The 21,274-nt window shown below is 48.5% G+C and overlaps 1 protein-coding gene across 2 annotated transcripts in view; it reads right to left on the bottom strand.

The window, feature by feature from the left end:
* ADAM9 (ADAM metallopeptidase domain 9) overlaps positions 1-21,274 on the bottom strand; it is a 1,404,333-nt gene that overhangs the window by 572,637 nt on the left and 810,422 nt on the right. For both annotated transcript variants that reach the window (XM_069617919.1, XM_069617920.1), the window contains exon 13: positions 12,912-13,004. In XM_069617919.1, the coding sequence (XP_069474020.1) occupies positions 12,912-13,004 (93 nt within the window). The remainder of the gene's footprint in view (positions 1-12,911; positions 13,005-21,274) is intronic.

Below are 21,274 nucleotides of genomic sequence, written 5' to 3'. Positions count from 1 at the left end.
TATGCACATGTGTTACACAGCACCCTCAGTGCAGTGACACAGGGGTGTCGTAGCGACCCCCAAACATAGACTCCATACCCTGGGACTGACTACTGTCTCCCAGGGCATGTAAAGTCCCCATTGACTTTACTAGTCAATTTTTATGAACTAAACCAGTACAACCCATCTTACTATGGAGGTACTGGAAGGGGTTAATAGTTTTTCCCCTAGGTTCATTTTCGAGACTGTACCCTACAGTACCTCTCTAAAAAGTTTCTGGCTGGTGGCAGTGGTTACTACCAAAAATATTCAACCGCAAATATTTCCCTATGGGATTTTCTCATTGTTCGAGGCTACCACTTTTTCTGACAGCCTCTAACATACCGCCGGTGCATTTTAATATTTACTTTGCTCCGGTAGGTTTTATTTGCCAGAACTTTGATATAACTTCTTTTTCGTGTCTTTCTCTACAATCCTAACCCAGGTCAGGGATCCTTTGTTCGTCCTTTTGGCAGGCTTCTGCCAAGAAGCCCTCCTTTCGGAGCCACTGAGTCTGGGGTGGGCCCATTGTGAGGGAGGGGGAGTAGGACCCCTGGACAGGGTTGCCTCAGCAACTCATGTCACACTCTATCCTGATAGGCTGGAGGGTCTTCCGCCAAGATGACCACCCCACTGTGTGAGTGACAGCTAGGCTGTATGAATGGGGCTCCTTTTGCATAAAAGTAGGGTCCTGAGGACTGGAAGAGCAAGACTTTGCCACTGGAACTACAGAACCGAAGAGGAGAGAAGCCAAAGACATCTGGAACGACTACCCTGCTGCAGCGTCTTACCACTTTTCTCCACACGACGAGAGGAGATCTTCATCTGCAAGAGCCTTCTTCCCTTGAGCTGGTGGGGCCAACCAGTTTGCACATCGCCTTCCCGAACCTGCTGTGGTCGAATCGCCAGTGCCCCGCACTTGGAGACCCGATAGCCATGCAGCTATCGACCCGGACCGCGTTTAAAAGGAGCATACCTTTTAAACTTCGTTTGGCAACACCGCGGTTTGTTTCTTCCCTGAGTAGTGCAGTACCTTGAACCTTCCTCCACGACGAGAGCCTCTCTTCCTCTGCTGGATCCCCCAAACTACAGGAGCTACCAGGAACAACCGCCACCGCAGGAGCACATCCTCATTTTCAAGGTACACTGTTCCGCCAGGCCGCCCTTTCTTCGCGGTAGTGCTTAAGGTGTTTTAAATCCTTTACCTAACTGTTGGGTTGGCCGCCCCCCTCTCTTAACATTGTCTTTCGCTTTATGCATCCACCTTTTCAACATCGTTAACCAAAGACTTGACTGCAGCTACAAGAACATTTTGCTCCTGGGTCCTTGCCCTGTACCACTAACTCTGGCACAGGCCTACTGGCTCTGGTCACATTTGTTAGACCTGCCTTCTCGAGATTGATTCTCAATACGAACTGAGTGGTGCAACCCTTTCTTATAACTACCCTTTCTTTCCCACTGCATAATCATTGTGAAATGCCATTTTGCTCAGTTTTCATTTGAAGTATTGCCTATACTGATGCACTGTTTTGCTGTACTCGTTCACAACTGAGGGGAAGTGTTGCTAGGGTGTATAAGAACCTCTTTCTAGATAACTTGTGTTTTTCCTCCCTTGTGAGATGTTGTTAGAGGATCCCTTGTGTGTAGTTGTCACTGTGCCGTTTTGCTCAGTTTTCACTCAGGTTCACTTGGTCTACAATTTATATAGGGAGTGTGTATAGTTTTTTATTTGACTTAATTTAACTTGCTTAATACTTGTGATACATGTACTTTCTTAGGAGTGTATAAAATAAATATATATCTACTTTTTAACTACAAAGCTTTGGTCAGTGTTTCCTTGTACCATAGTACAGTAGGCCTATTGTGTATACCCTGAATACTGCTCATCTCCCTCTTGAGATAAGTCTGACTGCTCAACTACAGCTACCAACTAAATCTTTGTGGTACAGACTGATACCAAAGGGGATCTATTGCTCTCACCTGTAGTCCTAATCTGGTGTAGTGCTCCCTAAGGGAACTGCACTGGATTCTGCCTAACACTGGTGTACAGCGGAGAGGATTAAAGTATTGGATTTACATTTTAGAGTTCTGCTAGTGCTTTGGTTCAAATAACCACAAGGCTAACTATCACAACAAGTTTATTTTAAACAAAAGTCAAAATTATGGAAAGTTACCGCCAGGAGACCCTCCTTACTAATACTGCTGATTATTTAAGGGATCTGTGTAGACAGAAAGGTCTCCCTGTCAAAGGCAAGAAACAGGAAATGATTGATAGACTGTTAGAGAAACAAAGTCTGGATAGTGGTGCTGTAGTGCCCACTACTCCACCAAATGTAGCAAACAGTAATGAGGATAATGTTGAAGATGTTATTGTTGAAACAGATGAGGAAGAGGAGGATAACTATGTCACCCCCTCTGGCCCTCTACCTGCTCAAAGGCCTCAACCTGTAGCTACTGGACCTTTGACAGGTCCCACATTAAGTCCTGAAATTATCTCTCTAGAAAAAATTAGACTTGAACTTGAATTCAAAAGAATAAGTGCCCAAACTGAACAGAGACATCAAGAACTAAGGCTCAAGGAAATGGAGCTCAACCATGAGCTTGAGATGAAGAAATTGTCTTTGGAAAATGATTCTCTCCCTGAATCCTCTAGATCTTCCAGTCCAAACAGACCCCGGGTGCCTAAAGAGATTGTGGGTATGTATGAACCTAAGTTGGATGTATTAGATTGGCTTGCTATGTTTGAATATAATCATGGGCTCCAGGATATTACAGGGAATCAGTTGATCCCCTGGTTATTCTCTATGCTCCCCCCTGTTGCATCTGATGTGGTAATGGAGTTGGGGGAGGTGGATAGGATGGATTATGAATGTGTAAAACTAGCTTTAATAGCTAGAATTGGGAAGACTCCTTCCCAGTACCTTAAGAGGTTTAGGACCCTCAAAAAGCATGATAGTACCCCTTGGGCTACTTGGGTGAATGAGTGTTTGAAGAACTTAGAGGGGTGGATTAAGGGTTATAGAGTTAACACTTATGAAGGAATGAGAAATCTTGTTATGATGGAGTCTATCTATGATGCCTGCTCTCCTGGGCTCAGACAGCATTTGGCTGATTCAAAAGAATTAGATTTGAAGAAACTAGCTAAGGCTGCTGACTTGTGGGTTGCCACCAGGGCTACTCACAAAGATTCAGGGGTAACTCAGAAAAAGGATGAGGGAAAGCAGCCAAAGAAAGACAACAAAGAGAATTCAAATAATTCCAAGTCCAAAGAGGGCCACAAACAAAATCCTAAGGGTAAGCCACAAGAGAAACCAAATCAGGCTAGTGTACCTTCTGGTCACAGACCAGAAGGGGGTCAGAGCAAGCCACCATTCATATAGACATTTAGAAAATGTTTGTTTGTGGCTCAACTGATCATGTGAAAGGGGATCCCAGATGTAAGGGTAAACCTTCAGGGGTCCACACTGTCTCCTTAGCCTTCGCCCCAGAAGCAGAAGTACATATGGTCAGTGGAAACTTTCAATTACTAGCTGATGATCCCATTGGAGTCTCAGCTAGTGTATCTTTAGTATCTCTAGGGTTGTGGGAACAACAGAATTTAGATGTGTATAATTCTATCCCTCCTAATACTAAAGAGTATTATAAAGACAGTGTCCTAGTCAATGGTCAGGAGACTCCTGCCATTAGAGAAACTGGGGCCAGCATAACTGTGGTGGACAAATCTTTTTTCAAGGTGGAGGATGTTGCTAAGGTACCCAAGAGCCTCACCAAGTTAGCTGGAGGGCCTGTGCAGATGCTTCCCCAATTACCAGCTCTCATCCAGTGCAATGGAATGACTGTCAGGATACCTGTGAGTTTACAATCTGAAGTACCAGGAAGGGTGCTGTTGGGCAACAATCTGAAAGACCTGGGAGTAGTATCAAGTACTCCCAGACCTCCTAGTAAGAGATTACAGGAGCTTACCAGACCTGCAAGGGAGAGGACCTTGAGGGGCTCTCCTGAGGAGATGATAGAAAAAGAAATCACTCCTACTGAGCTGGAGTTACTAACTGCTATTTCTAAGCAACCAGAAGCAAAGCGGAAACTTAAGACTTCCAAGCAGAAACCAGCAGAAAGCACTCCAGTGCTGCCAACCAGGAAATTTCCTAGGTTAGCAAAAATCAAACCTTTGATTCCCCCTCCAGCTGAGGCTGAGAGGGAGGTACAACCCTGTGTGGTTGAACTAGAACCTGAAGATTCAGATCTAGTAGGAGGCCAGGAACTCATTGGAGATCTTGACCCTGTGGACCATCCTGAGCTGCAGTCGTTTCTGGCAGAAGGGGGACCTCATTAAGGGACAAAGAGAATGTCCAACTCTGGAAGGTCTTCGCCACCTGGCAGCTTCTCAGCTCGAAGGGCAAGAGCCTGGGAAGTATAGGTTACACTGGGAAGATGACCTCTTCTATAGTGAACCAACAGAGTCACAACCTGGGGACTACAAAAGACTTGTAGTGCCCCAAGCAAACCGACTCCAATTCTTGCAACTAGCCCATGAGATACATTTGGCTGGTCACTTGAGCTTCAAGAAGACCAAGGAAAGGCTCTCTCTCTACTTTTATTGGCCTAAAATGGGGGCTGAAGAAGATAAGTACTGCAAGAGTTGCCACACTTGCCAAACCTCTGGTAAATGTGGCTTCAAGAATGTTTCACCCCTAGTGCCTCTCCATGTGGTGGGAGTACCATTTGAGAGGGTAGGAATCGACATTGTTGGTCCCCTTGATCCTCCAACTTCTTCAGGCAACAGGTTTAAGGCCCACCACTGGAACTTCATCTTCCACAAACTGGTTGCATATGTATGGGGGAACAGTTTGCCATTTTCCTTATCAATCGCCAGACCACCTGGTCCATATAACTGTCTTGAACACCTTAACCTACCAAGTGGGGACCAAACACAAAGACAACGAGAATAAACCTACTTTAAATTTTAAAACACAAAAACATGTTGCTGGTATTCTTCTAATCAGTCAAGCAACTTGTCTGGAATACCTCCAGTTCCATCCTCTAGCCTTCTTCTGCAGGTCGTACCAGCAAGGTACTCAGAAGCTCTTCCGACTTATCAGCGTCCCAGAACAAGTATTCTTTCCCATTCCATGTAACCCTGCGTTTTGCAGGGTACAAAAGGCCTGCCTTTGCTCCACGGTCGCTTTAAAGCGTTTAAGAGTCTCCTTATCTTTTCCGTCTCTGGCGCGAGGTCAGGGAATAGATTAATCCTCTTCTCTTGATATTCCAGGCTCACCTTCTCTTCAGCAGCCTTTTAGATTCTTTTGTGTCTATGGTGCCGGACAGTTTGACAATAAGTTTTGACCCCACTGCAGGGTTAATGTTAATTATTTCTAATAAGGCGCAACTCCCCCGTAGGCCTCAGTGCGCAGCAAGTAAGAGAGCTCAAGGGGGTCCTTTTTTTAAATCAATTTTGCGTTGTTGATTCTATAACACTTGTCAATGTATAATGGGTCTTCTTCAATGTCCAAGCCTAACAGCTTTGCAAGCCAGGAGGAGACAAAGGCAATCGGGTCATCACCTGCTGCACCCAGCGGGAGGCCAAGCACTCTAATCTGCATGGCCCGCACTGCTTTTTAAAGTTGCTCCACTCTCCTTTCCTTGGCCTTGTTCCCCAGTATCATTGCCTCCACTTCCTTGCTCATCTGCTTCACCACTGGGACTGTCTGAATATTCTAATGTTCTATCTCCAAGGTTTTCGGCTCCAGAGTCACTGTTCTTGTTTCTAACTGGGCCACATTTTCACTGAGGCGATCAAGCTCGCCTTCTAGTCGGGTAATTGTTTTGTCGATGCGCCCAAGAACTGACATGAGGCTTTCTTGAGATGGGGACGACACCCGGGACGGATGCTCTGAGGGGCCCGACTTTCTTGTTGAGCCACGCAAAGCGAAGAAATCTCCATCGGTCAACTTCTCTTTGTTCTTATTTTTCCCAGAGGCGATCCCAGGAGCACTGTGCTGCCCCAATGTGGGGTGCTGCTGCACAGTTGGAACAAAAGCAGAACTTGCCTTACAGTGCTCACTTCTATGCACCGCTCCCCATGTACATGATGGTGGTCATTCCAAGACAGTGGGTACTCCAGCAAGAGCAAGTGGCGGCTCCTTTTCGTATCCCTCCTTTTCCTTGGCTTAGCACCTCTCTGAGATGGCTCAAAAGGACATTTTAATTATTTATTTCTGCTTCTCAGAACTCCCTTAGCTAAGTGTGTTCCACTCTACAGATCAAGCCACACTGCTCTGCATATCAAAACTCTCGTTCCAGCAAGCTGCCTGAGCCAACATGGTCGCCGAGTAGTGACAGTCTGTGCCCCTTATCTATTTTGATTACCTTAACAGAAATAGTTGTTTCACTCGTGGCTTCTGTTCATATATGTAAGGAAGCTTGGACGTATTCCCACATCAAAGGTGGCCCCCTTGACCATGCCGGATGACAAGAGCGCACCCTGCAGTGGTCCTGGATCCCGCCATGACACCAGGCCTTAGGACATCTCGCAGGTAATCCCGGGGGAGAGCGCAGACTCGCTGCTCCTCCTGCTCCCTGCACACCACCCAGATGCCTGCTCGCTGTCCGCTCTTCCAGCTTGAGACACACGCCGCACTGCGCAGCGTCTCCCGAGCCCGGCACCACCATTCACTAGGTACAGTCATTCCATGCTCACTCTGGGTAGCACAACTGTGTTGTGGGGTCTTTCCCCTCTTTAACAGGTCACATACAGTGCCAACAGGACCCTGGGAACCGGCTTCCACACCTCCATGCGTCCGGAGCTCAACAAAGACACTCCTAAACCACTGCCATATTAGCCAACCCCCGCTACCAAACTTTTTAAAACTGTAAACCTCAACAATTCACCTTGAAATTCAGCCCCACTCTCACTGCCCACCCACAACTCGCAGTGTCAGCATACCTCAACCAATTCTTCCCCATCCGAGCGAGCTATTGCTGCTTGTGCACCTTCTTGACATAGAATTGCCTGTTATAAAGAACAAAAGGTAACCTCATCTTGTTATACATTACCATTTACCAATATTGCTTTGCAACCATTAGCATGTTTCAGTGTTGAGTACCATTTCAAGTCTGCAAAGCTCCAGCGGGTGACCCTGACCTTCTGCATGGTACTTTGGCCTCAATGAACTTCAGAGCCTCCTCTGGTACTGTGACAAAATACATTTTTGCCTGAAATTGGAAGCACATGTGAGCTGGGTACAACATAGCTTATTTCAAATTTCACTCTCGCTAAAGTTTCTTCACTCACAGGAATTGGCAGAGTTCCTGCTGGACCGCTACTGAGAAGTCTGGAAAAATGCAGGTGATTTGAGATCCCAGACGTAACTCGGGATTGTCTCTCGCGAGCTTCAGTAGTAGGTCCCTGTCACGGTAACTCAGGATTTTAGCTAAGATTGGCCTAGGAAAATCCCCTGGTTTGGGTCTCGGGGCCAGGGGCGTGTGCGCTCTCTCAACGACGAAGAACAGGGACAGATCCGGGTCAGCCAGCAGGTTTTTAAGGAGTGCTTCAACTGCCTGCTCCATGTTGCCCGATAGGGCGTCTTCCAGGACCCCTACTATACATACATTATTCCTACGAGATCTTGACTCTAGGTCTTCACATTTTGTTTTAACGTGCATAATGTCCTTGACCAATGTGTTCACTGTGGTTTGTAGCTCCTGGACCATGGCTTCCGTTGCGCTAATGCGTTTTTCCGCTTCATTAATACGCTGTACTTCTTTCACAACTGCGCCCGGAGTGATGTCGTCTAGTTTTTCATGGACAGCAGCAAAGCCCTTCTGCATTGGGTCCAACATGCACTGCATTACTGTGGGCTCGGCCGCCTCCGGTGTTGGCGGTGCCGCAGAGGCCTGCTGGTGGTGATCGCCCTCAGCCCAAGGGGTCACCTTGGTGAACCTGCCCATTCCACCTGTATGTCTCCCACCACCTGCCCCCTTTGTCATGATGCAGTCTATGAAACGGGCTATGCAAGGCCAAGCCCTTTGGTGGCTGGTCCAGACAGCCGGGCCTGTATGGGGGAACCCGCTCAAACCCACTCAGTCACCAAAATATGGGCACTCATATCCCCCAGCTTCCTGCACTCCCCCTCACAGGCAGGCCTTTGTGGGAGGCTCCTTAGTGCTGGGCTGCCAATTATTTGTGTCTCCAGCTCTCCATGTTCAAAGGGTGCTCAGCATTTGGGCATGTACTGGTATCCCGTAGTGGTCCCATTTTGAAGCTTGCAGCCTGGTGTGCACCACAACCCTAGGCAGTACTCCACCTTCCTCCACCCCACTGCAGCTGCCAATATGACTTTAGCAGGTCGCTTGCCAATAATCTTGTGTGTGCGGTGCCTCCGTAATAAGGAATCTAGGCCCCCTCTAGGGAGAGGATGCCAACGAGAGGGGGATCGCCCCCACCCACGCCAATGACTCCCACGCTGCCGTCTGTTTCTCAGTGGTTTCCACTGCACCGCAGGCCGCTGCAACGTGGCTCTGTGCCACCTCCTCGCCAGCACAATGCGAATTCTCATGGCCTGTTGGAGCGCCCATACCAGACGTGCACTCCGGCTGATGCAATCCCTGGCATGGCCTCCGCAGCAGCGGCACTCCAGTGTTAGGACCTGACAGGCCCCAAAGTTCGCAGGGCTGGCCTCCAGTCCCACTACACTAGTGGAGTGTCGGGGCCCCCGGCCCGGGTGCCGCACCAACTGAACTCACCTCTCCCCACAGCCGGGGCAAATTCAGTTGCTATAATCCAAGGATTCTGGAGCATTCTAGCAGAGCTAACGACTAAGCAGCCATTCTAGTCGGCTGCTCCACTTCGCCCCACCAAGGTGTAAAGAAGTTACCATTGTTTAGGCTTGTTAAATTGTGCTAGTTTCCACTTGGATGTCAAAATATTGGCTGTGCTGTCTAGTATTCACTGAGATGAGATGGTGATAAAGCATGCCTATTGGTATATAATCGATGACCTTAATATGAATAGCTTTCTTACAGGTCACCTGATCATCAATTATATGACTATTAAAACATGCTGTGGGTTTGAATAATACCATGATAATATAAATCCTTGAGTACTGCATTTTAAAGGTTGTTTACAGGTCCTCCCAGTACTGTCAATACAGGACAAATAGAGAAAAATGAAAGTGAACAATACATTGAAACAGCAACACACTTTGTATTTGTTTGCCCAATTACAAAAAGCACAGGCAAAGCAGGGTAAATCTGGGGCTAAAAACATTGAAAAAGTACTCTTAATGTAGCATGTGATTTTTGCAGACAGAATTTGTCTTTATGTTATGTGGTTAGCCAATACATTAGCCAGCAACAATTCCTTGTTGTAAATCATGTTCAACAAGGAAATTGATGGGGCCCTCAGAGGGAATAGGAGGGTTGGAGGTGAAATATGTTGTACTGATGCAAATTTCTCAGATATGAAGAGTAAACTTGTTTTGTTATACTATAGTGTCACCTTAGCTAAAATCACCCTCCTGTTAAAACTGCACAATTTGCTTATAAATTAAAGGTTTTAACTTTCTGCACTAATTTGATGAATCCATTTTGCATTGTTTTTATGAGCTCTGTGAAATGTGTGTACTTCGGTTAGCCTATGGTATACCTATACAAATGATGGCGATGATGACTGAAATGATGAAAGTGAAACTATTGTAAGTGGTTACGATTATTCCAAAGATTTCCATCAATCACTATTTGGTGTTTATGCAATCTGCTTTACACCATCAGTCATTTACAGTTGAACCAAAGAAGATTCCCATAGCAACAATAATTTGAAGAAATTAATTGATCAGCTACACCATTGGCTAATAAATAAGGAAGATAAAGCTGAGCATTCATGGTCTGGAGATAGGCTTGGCAAGTTCAACAGATAGCTTTTTTGGCCTATACACAGCCACAAATTGGTGGAGGCTTTCTGTAGATAAGTGATGCAAAGATTTAACTCAAGGGGCAGTTGCAGCTTGCTTCCACCTGTGTTGCCTGCTTTTGTAAACTAACTTACTATTTCATCAAGGCCTTTCGAGCTTTAAAATCCAGTACTCTTAAATTGGAGTACAATAGATAGGTTTGAGGGCAGAAAGCGAGGGGGCTCGGTGATGGTAGCGCAGACTAAACCAACATGATAAAACTATTTTGTGAAGCTCATCCACAGTGCCCTACTTAATCCCATCTCCTGAAAGATGTATTGCACAGTCTGAGCTTCTTTTCTGGTCTTCACAACATAAACCGCTCCATTCTTTTAAAATCACCAATTTTTGTCTTTTACTCTGTGACAGTTTTCTTACTATAATGCTAAGAGGAGTAACCCCTTTCTAGCTCGCACTTAATCCAGTGAGGAGAAAGACAAATCAAACCAGTCACAGATCATCAAAGTCAAAGAAGACTCCACTTTCAATCTATGGTCTTCAAAACCAGCGTGTCTCTGCAGTTGTGTATGATGATGTAACCTGACAAAGTGGCAGTGCCAGGGCAGCCCCAACATCAGTCAGCTTCATTCTTAGGTACCTTGAGAAATCTGACTTCGGAATGGATGCATTATTTATTTATTTATTTATGTATTTATGTATTTATTGTGCTTTAAGGCCTCCCCTAATCAGTTGGTTGCTGTTAGCAGTAGATGGCATAAACACAATGTGAAACAGATTAGAGAGATTGAGCAATAGCAGGTACTATTGCTTTTGCTTTTTTATCTTCATCAGAAAACTGTTGAGTTTTCTAAATAATGGCACAAAGGCTGATAATGCAACACAGCAATTCGACCGCAAGCACACGTATGACCAACTGAGATACAACTGCTTTGATTGACTATCATTTTCTAAGGTGACAAACATGGTGGTATGATTCATTTCATTCTTTTTTGATTCTTCATTCTTGCCACCCTACAACAGTGTCTGCAGCACTTATATCACTTGAGGCCTCTAGGACATCCTTGCATCACAAAAGTGCATGGTAATGTTTCTTAGAGATGAAAACATGTGCCCCTGGACAGCACAGTATCCGATTTGTCTCACAGTACAAAATTACAAACCAAATTCTTTTAATACCGGTCTCAATTGAACTTATGCTAATTAGGTTCTTGTCTTGTGCAGATTTTGCTAAGACATAAGGAGGATAGCATCACTTCCATGGCTTCTCTCTGCGCAAGTTAATGTAGACATGCAGCAGCTGCTTCACACAGTACCAAAAAGCTGAACTATGCTGGATAAGTAAAAGGTGTCTCAGAACAAACCCATAAAGCTGAATATGGAAGCTGTGTGGACCAAAAAGTCGTAGGGGTCTATGTGATCACACTACCCACTTAACTATACCAGGTGGATTGCTGAAATGGTGGAAACATTTACTTGCATGTTATGCTCCATGGTAGATAAAAAAGTAAGCAGGATGAATACTAGAAACTGGGCACTATCTGGGTTGGGGAATGGAGAAAAAAGGGATGGCTTCAGGGGAAGTGGCATCACGTGCTCATGCCAACAAGATACACTCATTTTAAGATGGTATCTTGAGCCAACTCTGCTACACAACATCCTGTGCAGACTTTATTTTAACAAAGTTATATTGAGCTATTCTGGTAAAACAGGGCCTCTCCAACAAACATAAGTTTTTCTGCAAAGAGTTACTAAAGCCATATATTGTCCAGTTTACCCATAACCAGGATTGAGGCAGATTTGAAAACGTTCTCTTGTACCAAAGATGTTTTGTTTTCTGCCTATTGCATTGGTGGAAACAGGGCACAAATCAAATCGTACCATCTGGCGCAGAGCACCTCTAGAATGTATTGCGAGGAAACACTAGACAAAAGGAAGCCACAGAGGTATCAATGACAGATTGTCCCAAGCAGAAGAGGAGAAGGGGTGGCTTTACGAGAAGGAATGATGGTTTGATTAAGAAGAAGTCCTGTTGCATTGGACTAGTGCCAAATGCGCCATTTGACTTGAGCTGATCCTCCTGCGTTTTTGTGTATAAGGGTCTCCCTTCTAAAGAAGCTACCCTGTTGGTATGTGTGTTTAAACAGGTGAATGCCAAAGAAAAGAACCAGTTTTCAAGAGAAAAACCCCTAATGGGGTAAAAATCCCTGTGTCCAGCGTCACAACGGCCAAGATGACAGACAACAGCTCAGGTTCGAGGGAGCAAATAACCAGGAGCAGAAGATATTGCAGTCAGACGCTTGAAGGTAAGCAGATGAAGAAAAAAGGATTCCAAGAGCACAGGAGGGAAATAGGAAAGGAACAAAGCAACACCAATAAGCGATGAAAGATTCCACAAAGCTTGGTGTCATAGAGAAAGAGAAAGGCTGTAATTGAAGTTGAATAAAGAAAAATATCTGTTGTATATCATCCAAACACCTACAGCTTTTTAGCAACAAACAGCTATACTATAGAAAAACAAAGTCCCCGGAGACCTTTTTCGTTTTGGAACAGAAAGGTGGCTCCTGCTATCTGCACAAGAAAAAATGATTGGTTTATAAAGTGTATGACAGCTTGGCACATTTTTCTCCCATGTATCAAGGGCTACTTTTAGACTGCTAGCTTGACCAATGGGAAATTCATTATTATCTTAATCCTAGTCTGATTAATGTGATTTAACAGTTATTTCTATCTGTAAAAAAAAGCTCTCTAAAAGGGAATCAGTTAATTGCCACTGTTAAGCAGCTCCAGTTCCCTTCAGACATTTCATTGCAAAGCATCACAGCACACCAAAACAGTTTGAATTAATGCACTTTAAATGTCTATATTTGTTTTTTTGGGGTGATCTGTAGAAGATTGGATTATATAAAAGTTGACATTTTAAAAATAAATAGGGGTATACATGCGTATAAAAAGCCCAAGCTGTTTTTAATTGTGAGGATAGCTTACCCTACAGTTCTTGCAGCAGACACCATAGGCACATTCTGTTCCAGAGCGGCGTTTACAGGTTTTTGGTTCACAGCATGGATCCTTTTCACATTCCTGAAAAGTGTAAATATCAGAGTTGATTAATTAAATATGCTTTACATTATTATTTTAAAACAATTATTTAATAATTGGCAATTCATCAAAACAGCAGCAGTTACAACAATTGATTACTTACTGGACAATTGCACAGACAAACTGACGTAAATGACAAAAGGGTAATGCAGTCAGGTAAGAGTCCACAAGGGGAGGGGCTAAGCACATGTTTACAGAGTACATATGGCAACAAGAAATATCTGGGGAAAAATATTAGGGGTGGGAGGATAGCTGATGGGCAACGTGTTTGTCTTGGAAGCAAGACAGCGCAGAGCAACACAGCTTTGAATCCTGGTCCCGCGTTTAGAGACTTGTCTCTGGTATTATACACATCATAAAAAGAATAATGAATGAATCTGACCAAACTTTATGAGTCTGAGCCAGACGATCCAGAGTGGTAGGCTCGGAAATCTTACCAAAAGTCCTTGGGACATTGTTTGATGGAGGCCATGAATATGCAGAGCTCTTGGCAGTCATTAGTCCATACCAAGTCCTGAGCAGTAGGCCCAGTTTCAGTAATTCTGCCAAAATCCCCCATGGAATCATATGGACTCCAATTAAATGGGGACTAAACCCACTACTTGTAATCTGGTGTTAATACTGCCGGACCAAGTGGCGGTAACAGTATTACAGTTCGGTGGTATTACAGTTTGGTGGTATCTTGGTATATTTACTACCGAAATATTCCCGAACTTGTAATAAGCCCTAAAGTCTCCTTTCCTAAATATTTGCGTGATGCTACCTCCTTACCGGGAAACCATGCCACAAGTACTCAGGAAAGGGGATGGAAAATGTTGATAAATCCATGTTTTACAACAGCTTTTTTGTGCTGTTATCCCAAAAAACACATGCATAATTTCATTGGTATAGTAATGCAGTGATCTTGGCTTATAATGGATGTGAAACCCTTTTGAAAGATAGATTGCATCACACAGCTCTATATCATATATGGGAAAGCAGTCTCAGTGTCGAACCATTTGGAACAACCATCAGAGCATGCATCCATAAGTGTTTAACGTAGTGTGACCAGAGCGTTACTCCCCTATTAAGTACAATTTATTTATTTATTTATTGTTTGCTTGTTAGGCGCTTATATAGTAAATAAATTCTGTTTCAAAGCGGCCACAGGGAGGGGACAAGGGATTGCAGTAGGAACAAGTTACTTACCTGTAACTGTTGTTCTCCAGCATGGGTCTGGCATGGATTCACATGCTCATGAATATTCCCCGTAGTCAGGCTGGGAATCCTCGGTAAAGAAAAAAACCAGTATCAGTTTTGTTTCTGATCTGTCTTTCGTAGTAATAACCAATCACTGGTCTCTGCGTCATACTGACCACAGCCAATGACTGCCCTCTACCTAAGCACCGCCTCTGGCAGCCATCTTCAGATTTGGAAGCACGTGAAGTGGCAGTATGACCAAGTGAAGAGCCGCAGAGGGGTAGGCGGGAGGGTTCGCATGTGAATCCATGCCAGACCCATGCTGGAGAACAACAGTTACAGGTAAGTAACTTGTTCCTTCTCCAGCATGGGGTCTGGCATGGATTCACATGCTCATGAATAAAGAATACATAGCAGTACACACATGCACAACCACGGGAGGTGGCAAAGGCTCAACATTAAGCATTACATCAAACTCAACATTAAGCATCTTACCTCCTCACCAGGCTCACCTCAGGCGAACAGGTTCGCAGCACTGCTTGGCCGACCCTGGACTCCTCCCTGGAATCCCGATCGACGCAGTAGAATTTCGTGAAGGTGTGCGTCGACCTCCACATAGCAGCCCTGCATATGTCCAGCAGGGGCACACCAGAAAGGAACGCCGTGGTAGCTGCGATCGCTCTGGTGGAATGGGCTCTCGGACGGCCAGGCAGCGGTCGGTTTGCCAACCGATGACAGTACATGATACAGCCGGAGAGCCATCTGGAAATGGAAGCCTTCGAGAGAGCCTTCCCCTGATTGACAGGTCCAAAGTTCACAAAGAGTTGTGACGTCTTCCGAAAACACTTTGTGCGGTCCACGTAGAACTTCAGCGCTCTAGCCACATCCAGCGAGTGCAAAGTCCTCTCAGCCGGCGACGAAGGCGACGGGAAGAACACAGGCAACACCAAGGGTTCGTTGAGATGGAGGTCCGACGGTACCTTGGGCATGAAGGAGGGGTGCGTCCTGAGCACTACCCTCGTGTCGTGAAAAGTCAAGTACGGGGCCTTGCAGGAAAGGGCCTGGATCTCTCCCACCCGTCGTGCGGAAGTGATGGCCACAAGAAACGCTGTTTTCCACGACAGAAACTTCAACGGGGCCGAGTGCAGAGGCTCGAACGGAGGTCCCATGAGCTTGGTCAGCACCACGTTGAGCTCCCACGCCGGGGCCGGCGCCTTCACCGGCGGGAACGATCTGAACAGTCCCTTCATGAACTCTTTCACCAGACGATGAGACCACAGGGACGTCCGGCCCGTGGTTCTGGTGTATCGGGAGATCGCAGCAAGATGAATCTTGATGGACGCGTGTGCCAGTCCAGCTTTGGCCAGCGTCAGCAGGTACGGCAGTACCTGGGGAGCCGTAATCCGTAGAGGGTTAATCTTCTGTGCGTGGCACCAGACAGAGAACCTCTTCCATTTGTGTCCGTAGCATTTAAGAGTCGAGGACGCCCTGGCCTTTGCAAGAACCTCTCTGCAGTCGGCCGGTATGTCGTATCCTCCAAGCTCTAGCGCTGCAGGAGCCAGGCCTGCAAGTTCAGCGATTTCGGGTCGTGGTGGAGGATGGCGCCTCCTTCCCTGGAGAGTAGATCCGCGTCCACCGGCAGCTTGATTGGCGGGGACGCTGACAAGTCCAGAAGGTCCGGGAACCATATCTGCCTCGGCCACGCAGGTGCGACGAGGATCATCCTGCACCGTGACCTCTTGAGCTGGTTGACGAGCCGGATTAGCAGTGGCAAAGGAGGGAACGCGTAGAGGAACAGGCCCTCCCAGGGGAACGAGAAAGCATCGGCCATGCTCCTCGCCTGGGGAAACCTGCTGGCGAACCTCCGGCACTTAGTTCGTCGCCGTCGCGAACAGGTCGATCTGGGGTGTGCCCCACCGTCGGAAGAGGCGATCCACTAGATCCTGCCGTAGTTCCCACTCGTGGCACGAGCGTAGCTCCCTGCTGAGTGAGTCGCGATGGTGTTTTTTATCCCTGCCAGATGAAACGGCACCAGAAACATCCTTTGGGCGACTGCCCAATGCCACAGGTCCTGCGCCTCCTTGGACAGTGCTGGGGACCTGGTTCCGCCCTGTTTCCTGATGTAAAACATGGTGGTGGTGTTGTTGGTGAAGATCCTCACCACCTTGCCCTTGAGGGATGGAAGGAAGGACCTGAGGGGCCAGAACACTGCACGGAGCTCCAGGACGTTGATATGGAGGGACTTCTCCGTCGGGAGCCAGAGGCCTCTCGCGTGCAGATTTTCGGTGTGCGCTCCCCACCCTTCCAGGGAGGCATCCGTGGTCACTGTCTCCTGGTGGTCTGGGGTCTGGAAGTCCATGCCCGCCGTCAGATGCGCACGGGTGCCCCACCACCGGACCGCTCGGCGGAAACTCTCGTCGAGTGTGATCCTCTCCTCGAAGCCGCCCGTCGTTTGGATCCAGCGCGCGTCCAGGAACTCCTGCAACGGGCGCATCCGGAGCCTGCACATGGGAATGAGGTAGATGCAAGAGGACATCATTCCGAGGAGGGACTTGATGGACCTCACCTTGGCCGCGTCGGAAACCAACATCCGCTGTACCTTGCCCAGGATGGACCTGGTCCTTTCCTCCGACGGGGAGGCCAGAAGGGACACTGTGTCGAGCTTCGCTCCCATAAACAGTGCGTTTTGCGCGGGTACCAGGTGGGACTTGGCGTAGTTCACGGAGAATCCCAGGTCCGTGAGAAGTTGGACGGTCCTTGCCGTGTGCCCCACGGCGAGCTCCCTCGTCTTGGCTCGGATGAGCCAGTCGTCCAGGTAGGGGTAGACGTGGGTCCCCTCGCGGCGCAGCTGCGCCGCCACCGGTGCAAGGCACTTGGTAAATACCCTGGGTGCCGACCGTAGTCCGAAGGGGAGGGCTTTGAACTGGTAGTGACGCCCTTGGACCACAAACCTGAGGAATTTTCGGTGCCCCTTTAGGATGGGAATATGGAAGTAGGCATCCTCCAAATCCAACGACGACAGGAAGTCTCCTTCCTCCAGCTGACCCAGGACGTGCTGGAGGGTGACCATCCGGAACTTCTGCGCCTTGATGAACTTGTTCAGACGTCGCAGGTCTAGGATGGGGCGCCATCCTCCCGTCTTCTTCTTCACGAGGAAGTATCTCGAGTAAACTCCGGAGCCCCGAAGCCTCTTTGGGACGAGTTCGATGGCGCCCTTCCTGAGCAACGCCTTTACCTCCAGGAGAAGCTGAGGGACGTGAAGCTCTCTCCTGGCCACGGGGGGGACGCGCGGGCACCTTCTTTGAAACTCGAGCGCGAGGCCCCGGGCCAAGGCGTCCAGCACCCAACGGTCGGTGGAGATGGACTCCCACACGCTGACGAAGCTCGCCAGCCGGCCTCCCACCGGGGTTCTTCGGTGGGGGCCCGACCCCACGGCCGGTTCAATCCTGTTTCGACGAGGCTTTGCCGCCTTGACCTACTTGGCGACGACGGCGGCGTCCTCCAGACTTGCCTCGTCCTCTGTAGGCCTCTTGAGACGACGAGCGGGCCGCTTGACGGTAGGTGGAGAAACCGCCCCCGGAACCTTTGGAGGCGCCCTTGCCTCCGCTGCTCCGAAAGGGCGTCCGTCGTTGCTGTAGAACCCCAAGGGCCCGGGCCGTCTCAGTGTCCGCTTTAATGGCCTGAAGGGAATCGTCCACTGTTTTCCCAAACAGGTTGTTCCCATCGAACGGCATGTCCAGGACTCTGGTCTGTACGTCTTGACGGAAGTCCGTAGCCTTGAGCCATCCACGCCGCCTAAGGCACACGCCGTTGCCCAACTGGCGAAACCCAGTGTCGGCGATGTCCGTCGCAATAGTGATGGCGTGGTCCGACGCCACCTCACCTTCCTGTAGGATCTCCAGGGCATCCGCCCTCTTGTCGTCCGGTAGGAAGTCCAGCAGGGGAGCCAGTTTGTACCATAGCTCCCTGTCGTAGCGGGCCACGATAGCCAAGGCGTTCGCCGCTTTAATCGTCGTCGCTGCAGACGAGATGACCCTGCGTCCCATAGCGTCCAATTTCTTTCCCTCGCCGTCCGGTGGGGAAGTCGATGTGAAGGCCGCACCCCCCCCCGCTTTCTTCCTGGCCGCCGCGGAGACGACGGAGTCCGGGGTAGGCTGCGCCCGGAGGCACAGGGGGGCCGCGTCCGGGACCAGGTACTTCTTTTCGTACCGGTCTCTTCTAGCTGCCGTCGTGGAAGGGTTCTTGAGGAGGGCGAGGCCCTTATCCCAAATGTCGTCCAGTAGAGGCACCGCGAGGACCGTCTTCCTCTTGGCCTTGCGCCGTTGATAAAGGAATCCTTCCTTTTTCTTCTCCTCAGGGCAGAGTTGGAAAAGCTCGGATGCCCTGGCGATCATGGAGTGGAACGATCCAATCTCGTCGGGCGGAGAGGCCCTGGTGGGAGGTGACGACGGGAGATCCTCGTCGTATACCTCGTCGTCCGTACCCGTCGCTGCCGTGTCAGTCCCCGTATCATCCCCTCGGGTGGACGGGGAGGAGGGCTGGACGGGTCGCGACGGCTGAAAAGGAGGTGGAGGGTGAATCCTTCTTTTCTTGGGAGGGGGAACACCCGAAGGTCCCGGTTCAGGATCCCCCGACGGGAGAGGCTCCTCCGTCGGCAACGGTAGTCTCGTCCTTATCTCTGAGCATAAGGACTGTATAGCCAACAAAATGGCCGCCGAGTTGTCTTGCGGCGCTGGCAGAGGGGAATCCGACGGGCAATCAGGGGCCCCGTCGGCACCCTCGACGCTGTCGTCGTCACCTGCGTCGGGCTCCATCCCGACGGGCCAGTCTTCATCCACGCCAAGGCCGTGGCTTAAGACCTCGATCAGCTCTTCCTCTGAAGCCGAATCTACGACGACGCCCTGCCCCCCCTTTTTCTTCCCCGCCGGGGCGTCCTCAAAGGTCTTAGAAGACCGCTCGCAATTCTTCCCTTCCTCTTCTTCTCGCCTGACGGGCTCTTCCCTTCCAGCCAGTTGGCGAGGCGTTGGTGGCGGTCCTTCATAGTCCGCTCCGACATATTGCCGCAAAACGCACAGTCTTTCTCCACGTGCGTCTTGTCCTCATGTAAGCAGTAGAGACAAAAGGAGTGTTCCTTAAAGACGTTCTGCAGCTGGCATCCAGGGCAGACCCTGAACAGCTTTCCGGGCGTCGAGCTTCCCTTCTCCTGGGCCATGTCCGGGCCTGAGAAGCTTCTGGAGTCCTCCAAAACGTAGCTTGACGAAATCTTCACCCTTGAGGGGGGCGGACGAATCCGACACGGGTCCCCGTTGATCGGATGGAGAGTCGGTGGAGCTTGAGGCTCTTTTGACTGGAAAAAACGAAGTTTTGAGAAAAAAATGTGAAAAAATAGCACTAACGCTCGAGAGCAATAGCACGAGGATCCCAACACATGAATGTGCGGTAAAAATCTGAAGATGGCTGCCAGAGGCGGTGCTTAGGTAGAGGGCAGTCATTGGCTGTGGTCAGTATGACGCAGAGACCATGATTGGTTATTACTACGAAAGACAGATCAGAAACGAAACTGATACTGTTTTTTTTCTTTACCGAGGATTCCCAGCCTGACGACGGGGAATATTCATGAGCATGTGAATCCATGCCAGACCCCATGCTGGAGAACAATAAAAATATACAAAAAAGTACACTGGGCGAAGGGACGGCTGAACCTACTATGCCTTCTGAGTATTCAGAATTTGCAAGTGCAACTCGGAAGAGGGCAGTGGGGTAGGTGCTGGGGTGTCCATGCTCGAGGGTGAGCCACAGATGAAGTGCAAGGTATGGTAAGTGTTATGCGGTCAGGAGCTGCGTTGGGTGAAAAAGTGCGAGTCTCCAGTGCTGAGGGTGTGCCGAGGCAAGTGCTGAAGGTAGACAGAAGCTGGGGCGATTAGGTGTGAGTGATCAGGGGCCCGAAGAGGAATAAGGGCCCAAGACATCAATCACAGCAACTGTAAAATTAGCAGAGGTGGGAAGAAGGGAAGGTGGAGGAAAAGAGATAAGCCCTGATGTGCCTTCTCTGAATTTGAGAAGGTCCTGCTCAATGGGCAGAGGGAGGGGGGGGCTGTTCCATAGGAGGGATCAAGCTGAGGAAAGAGAAGAACCTCCTGCTCTCTGTTTAGCAAAATGCTTTACACACAGGGAGTTGGTGCCAGAGGAATGTAGAGGTCTAGAAGGAGAGTATTTGTAAGAGAGAGTTGCAGATAGTATGGTCCCCGGCCCTAGACAGCCTTGTGGATGATGCAGAGGAATTTTAATTTGATCTGTGCAGCAACTGGGAGCTAGTGGAGACTTTTTAGGGCAGGAGAGATTTGTTCCCTGGGCTTAAGGCCAAGTATATGTCTCGCTGCTCTATTCTGGATTCGCTGAAGGGGCTGCAGAGTGGAAGAAGGTAGATTGAGGAGGAGGCAGTTGCAATAGTCAAGCCTAGAGAGAACCAGGGCTCGGGAAACATTGAGCTCCTAGGGCAAAGTGAGAAAAGGGAGAATTCTTTTGAGAAGGAAGACTTGAAAGTAAGACTTCTTAGCAATGCCCTGTGTGTGAGGGAGGAAGGAGAGAGAGGAGTCAAAGATGACTCCAGGTTTTCTGGCTTCAGAAGAAGGAGCCGCGGGAGAGCCCAAGGTGGGAGGCCAGAAAGAAGGGAAGGAGGAGGGGAGCAGGAGTCCCAATCGGAAGGATCTCAGTAATAATGCAGCTTGTACAGAAAGCAACGTTTTTCGTCACCAAATATAATCAAAACAAATCCACGTAAACCGGATGTGTGCCAGTTAAAAGTTCTTTTAATAGGTAGCCGGATAGCCAACGCGCTTTTCGACCTGACACCAAAGGTCTTCTTCAGGGCTAACGGAACCCAATCATTATTCAACCAAAACATTACAGTGATAAAACATAAGCATATATGTAATATAATAATCAATACAATACCCAACAATGATATGTTCACATTTCACAAAAATTGTTGTGTTCAAAAGTGGATTCAGAAACCAACACATCGACGAACCAGCGTGGATTCAAGAGGTTGTTGGAAAAGACAAAATATACAT

This window comes from Ambystoma mexicanum, chromosome 10, assembly GCF_040938575.1.
Source record: "Ambystoma mexicanum isolate Mex_15411 chromosome 10, UKY_AmexF1_1, whole genome shotgun sequence".
In the NCBI taxonomy this organism is placed as follows: Eukaryota; Metazoa; Chordata; class Amphibia; order Caudata; family Ambystomatidae; genus Ambystoma; species Ambystoma mexicanum.
Note: the sequence above shows the minus strand (reverse complement) of the source record. Positions and strands in the feature narration are given on the sequence as shown.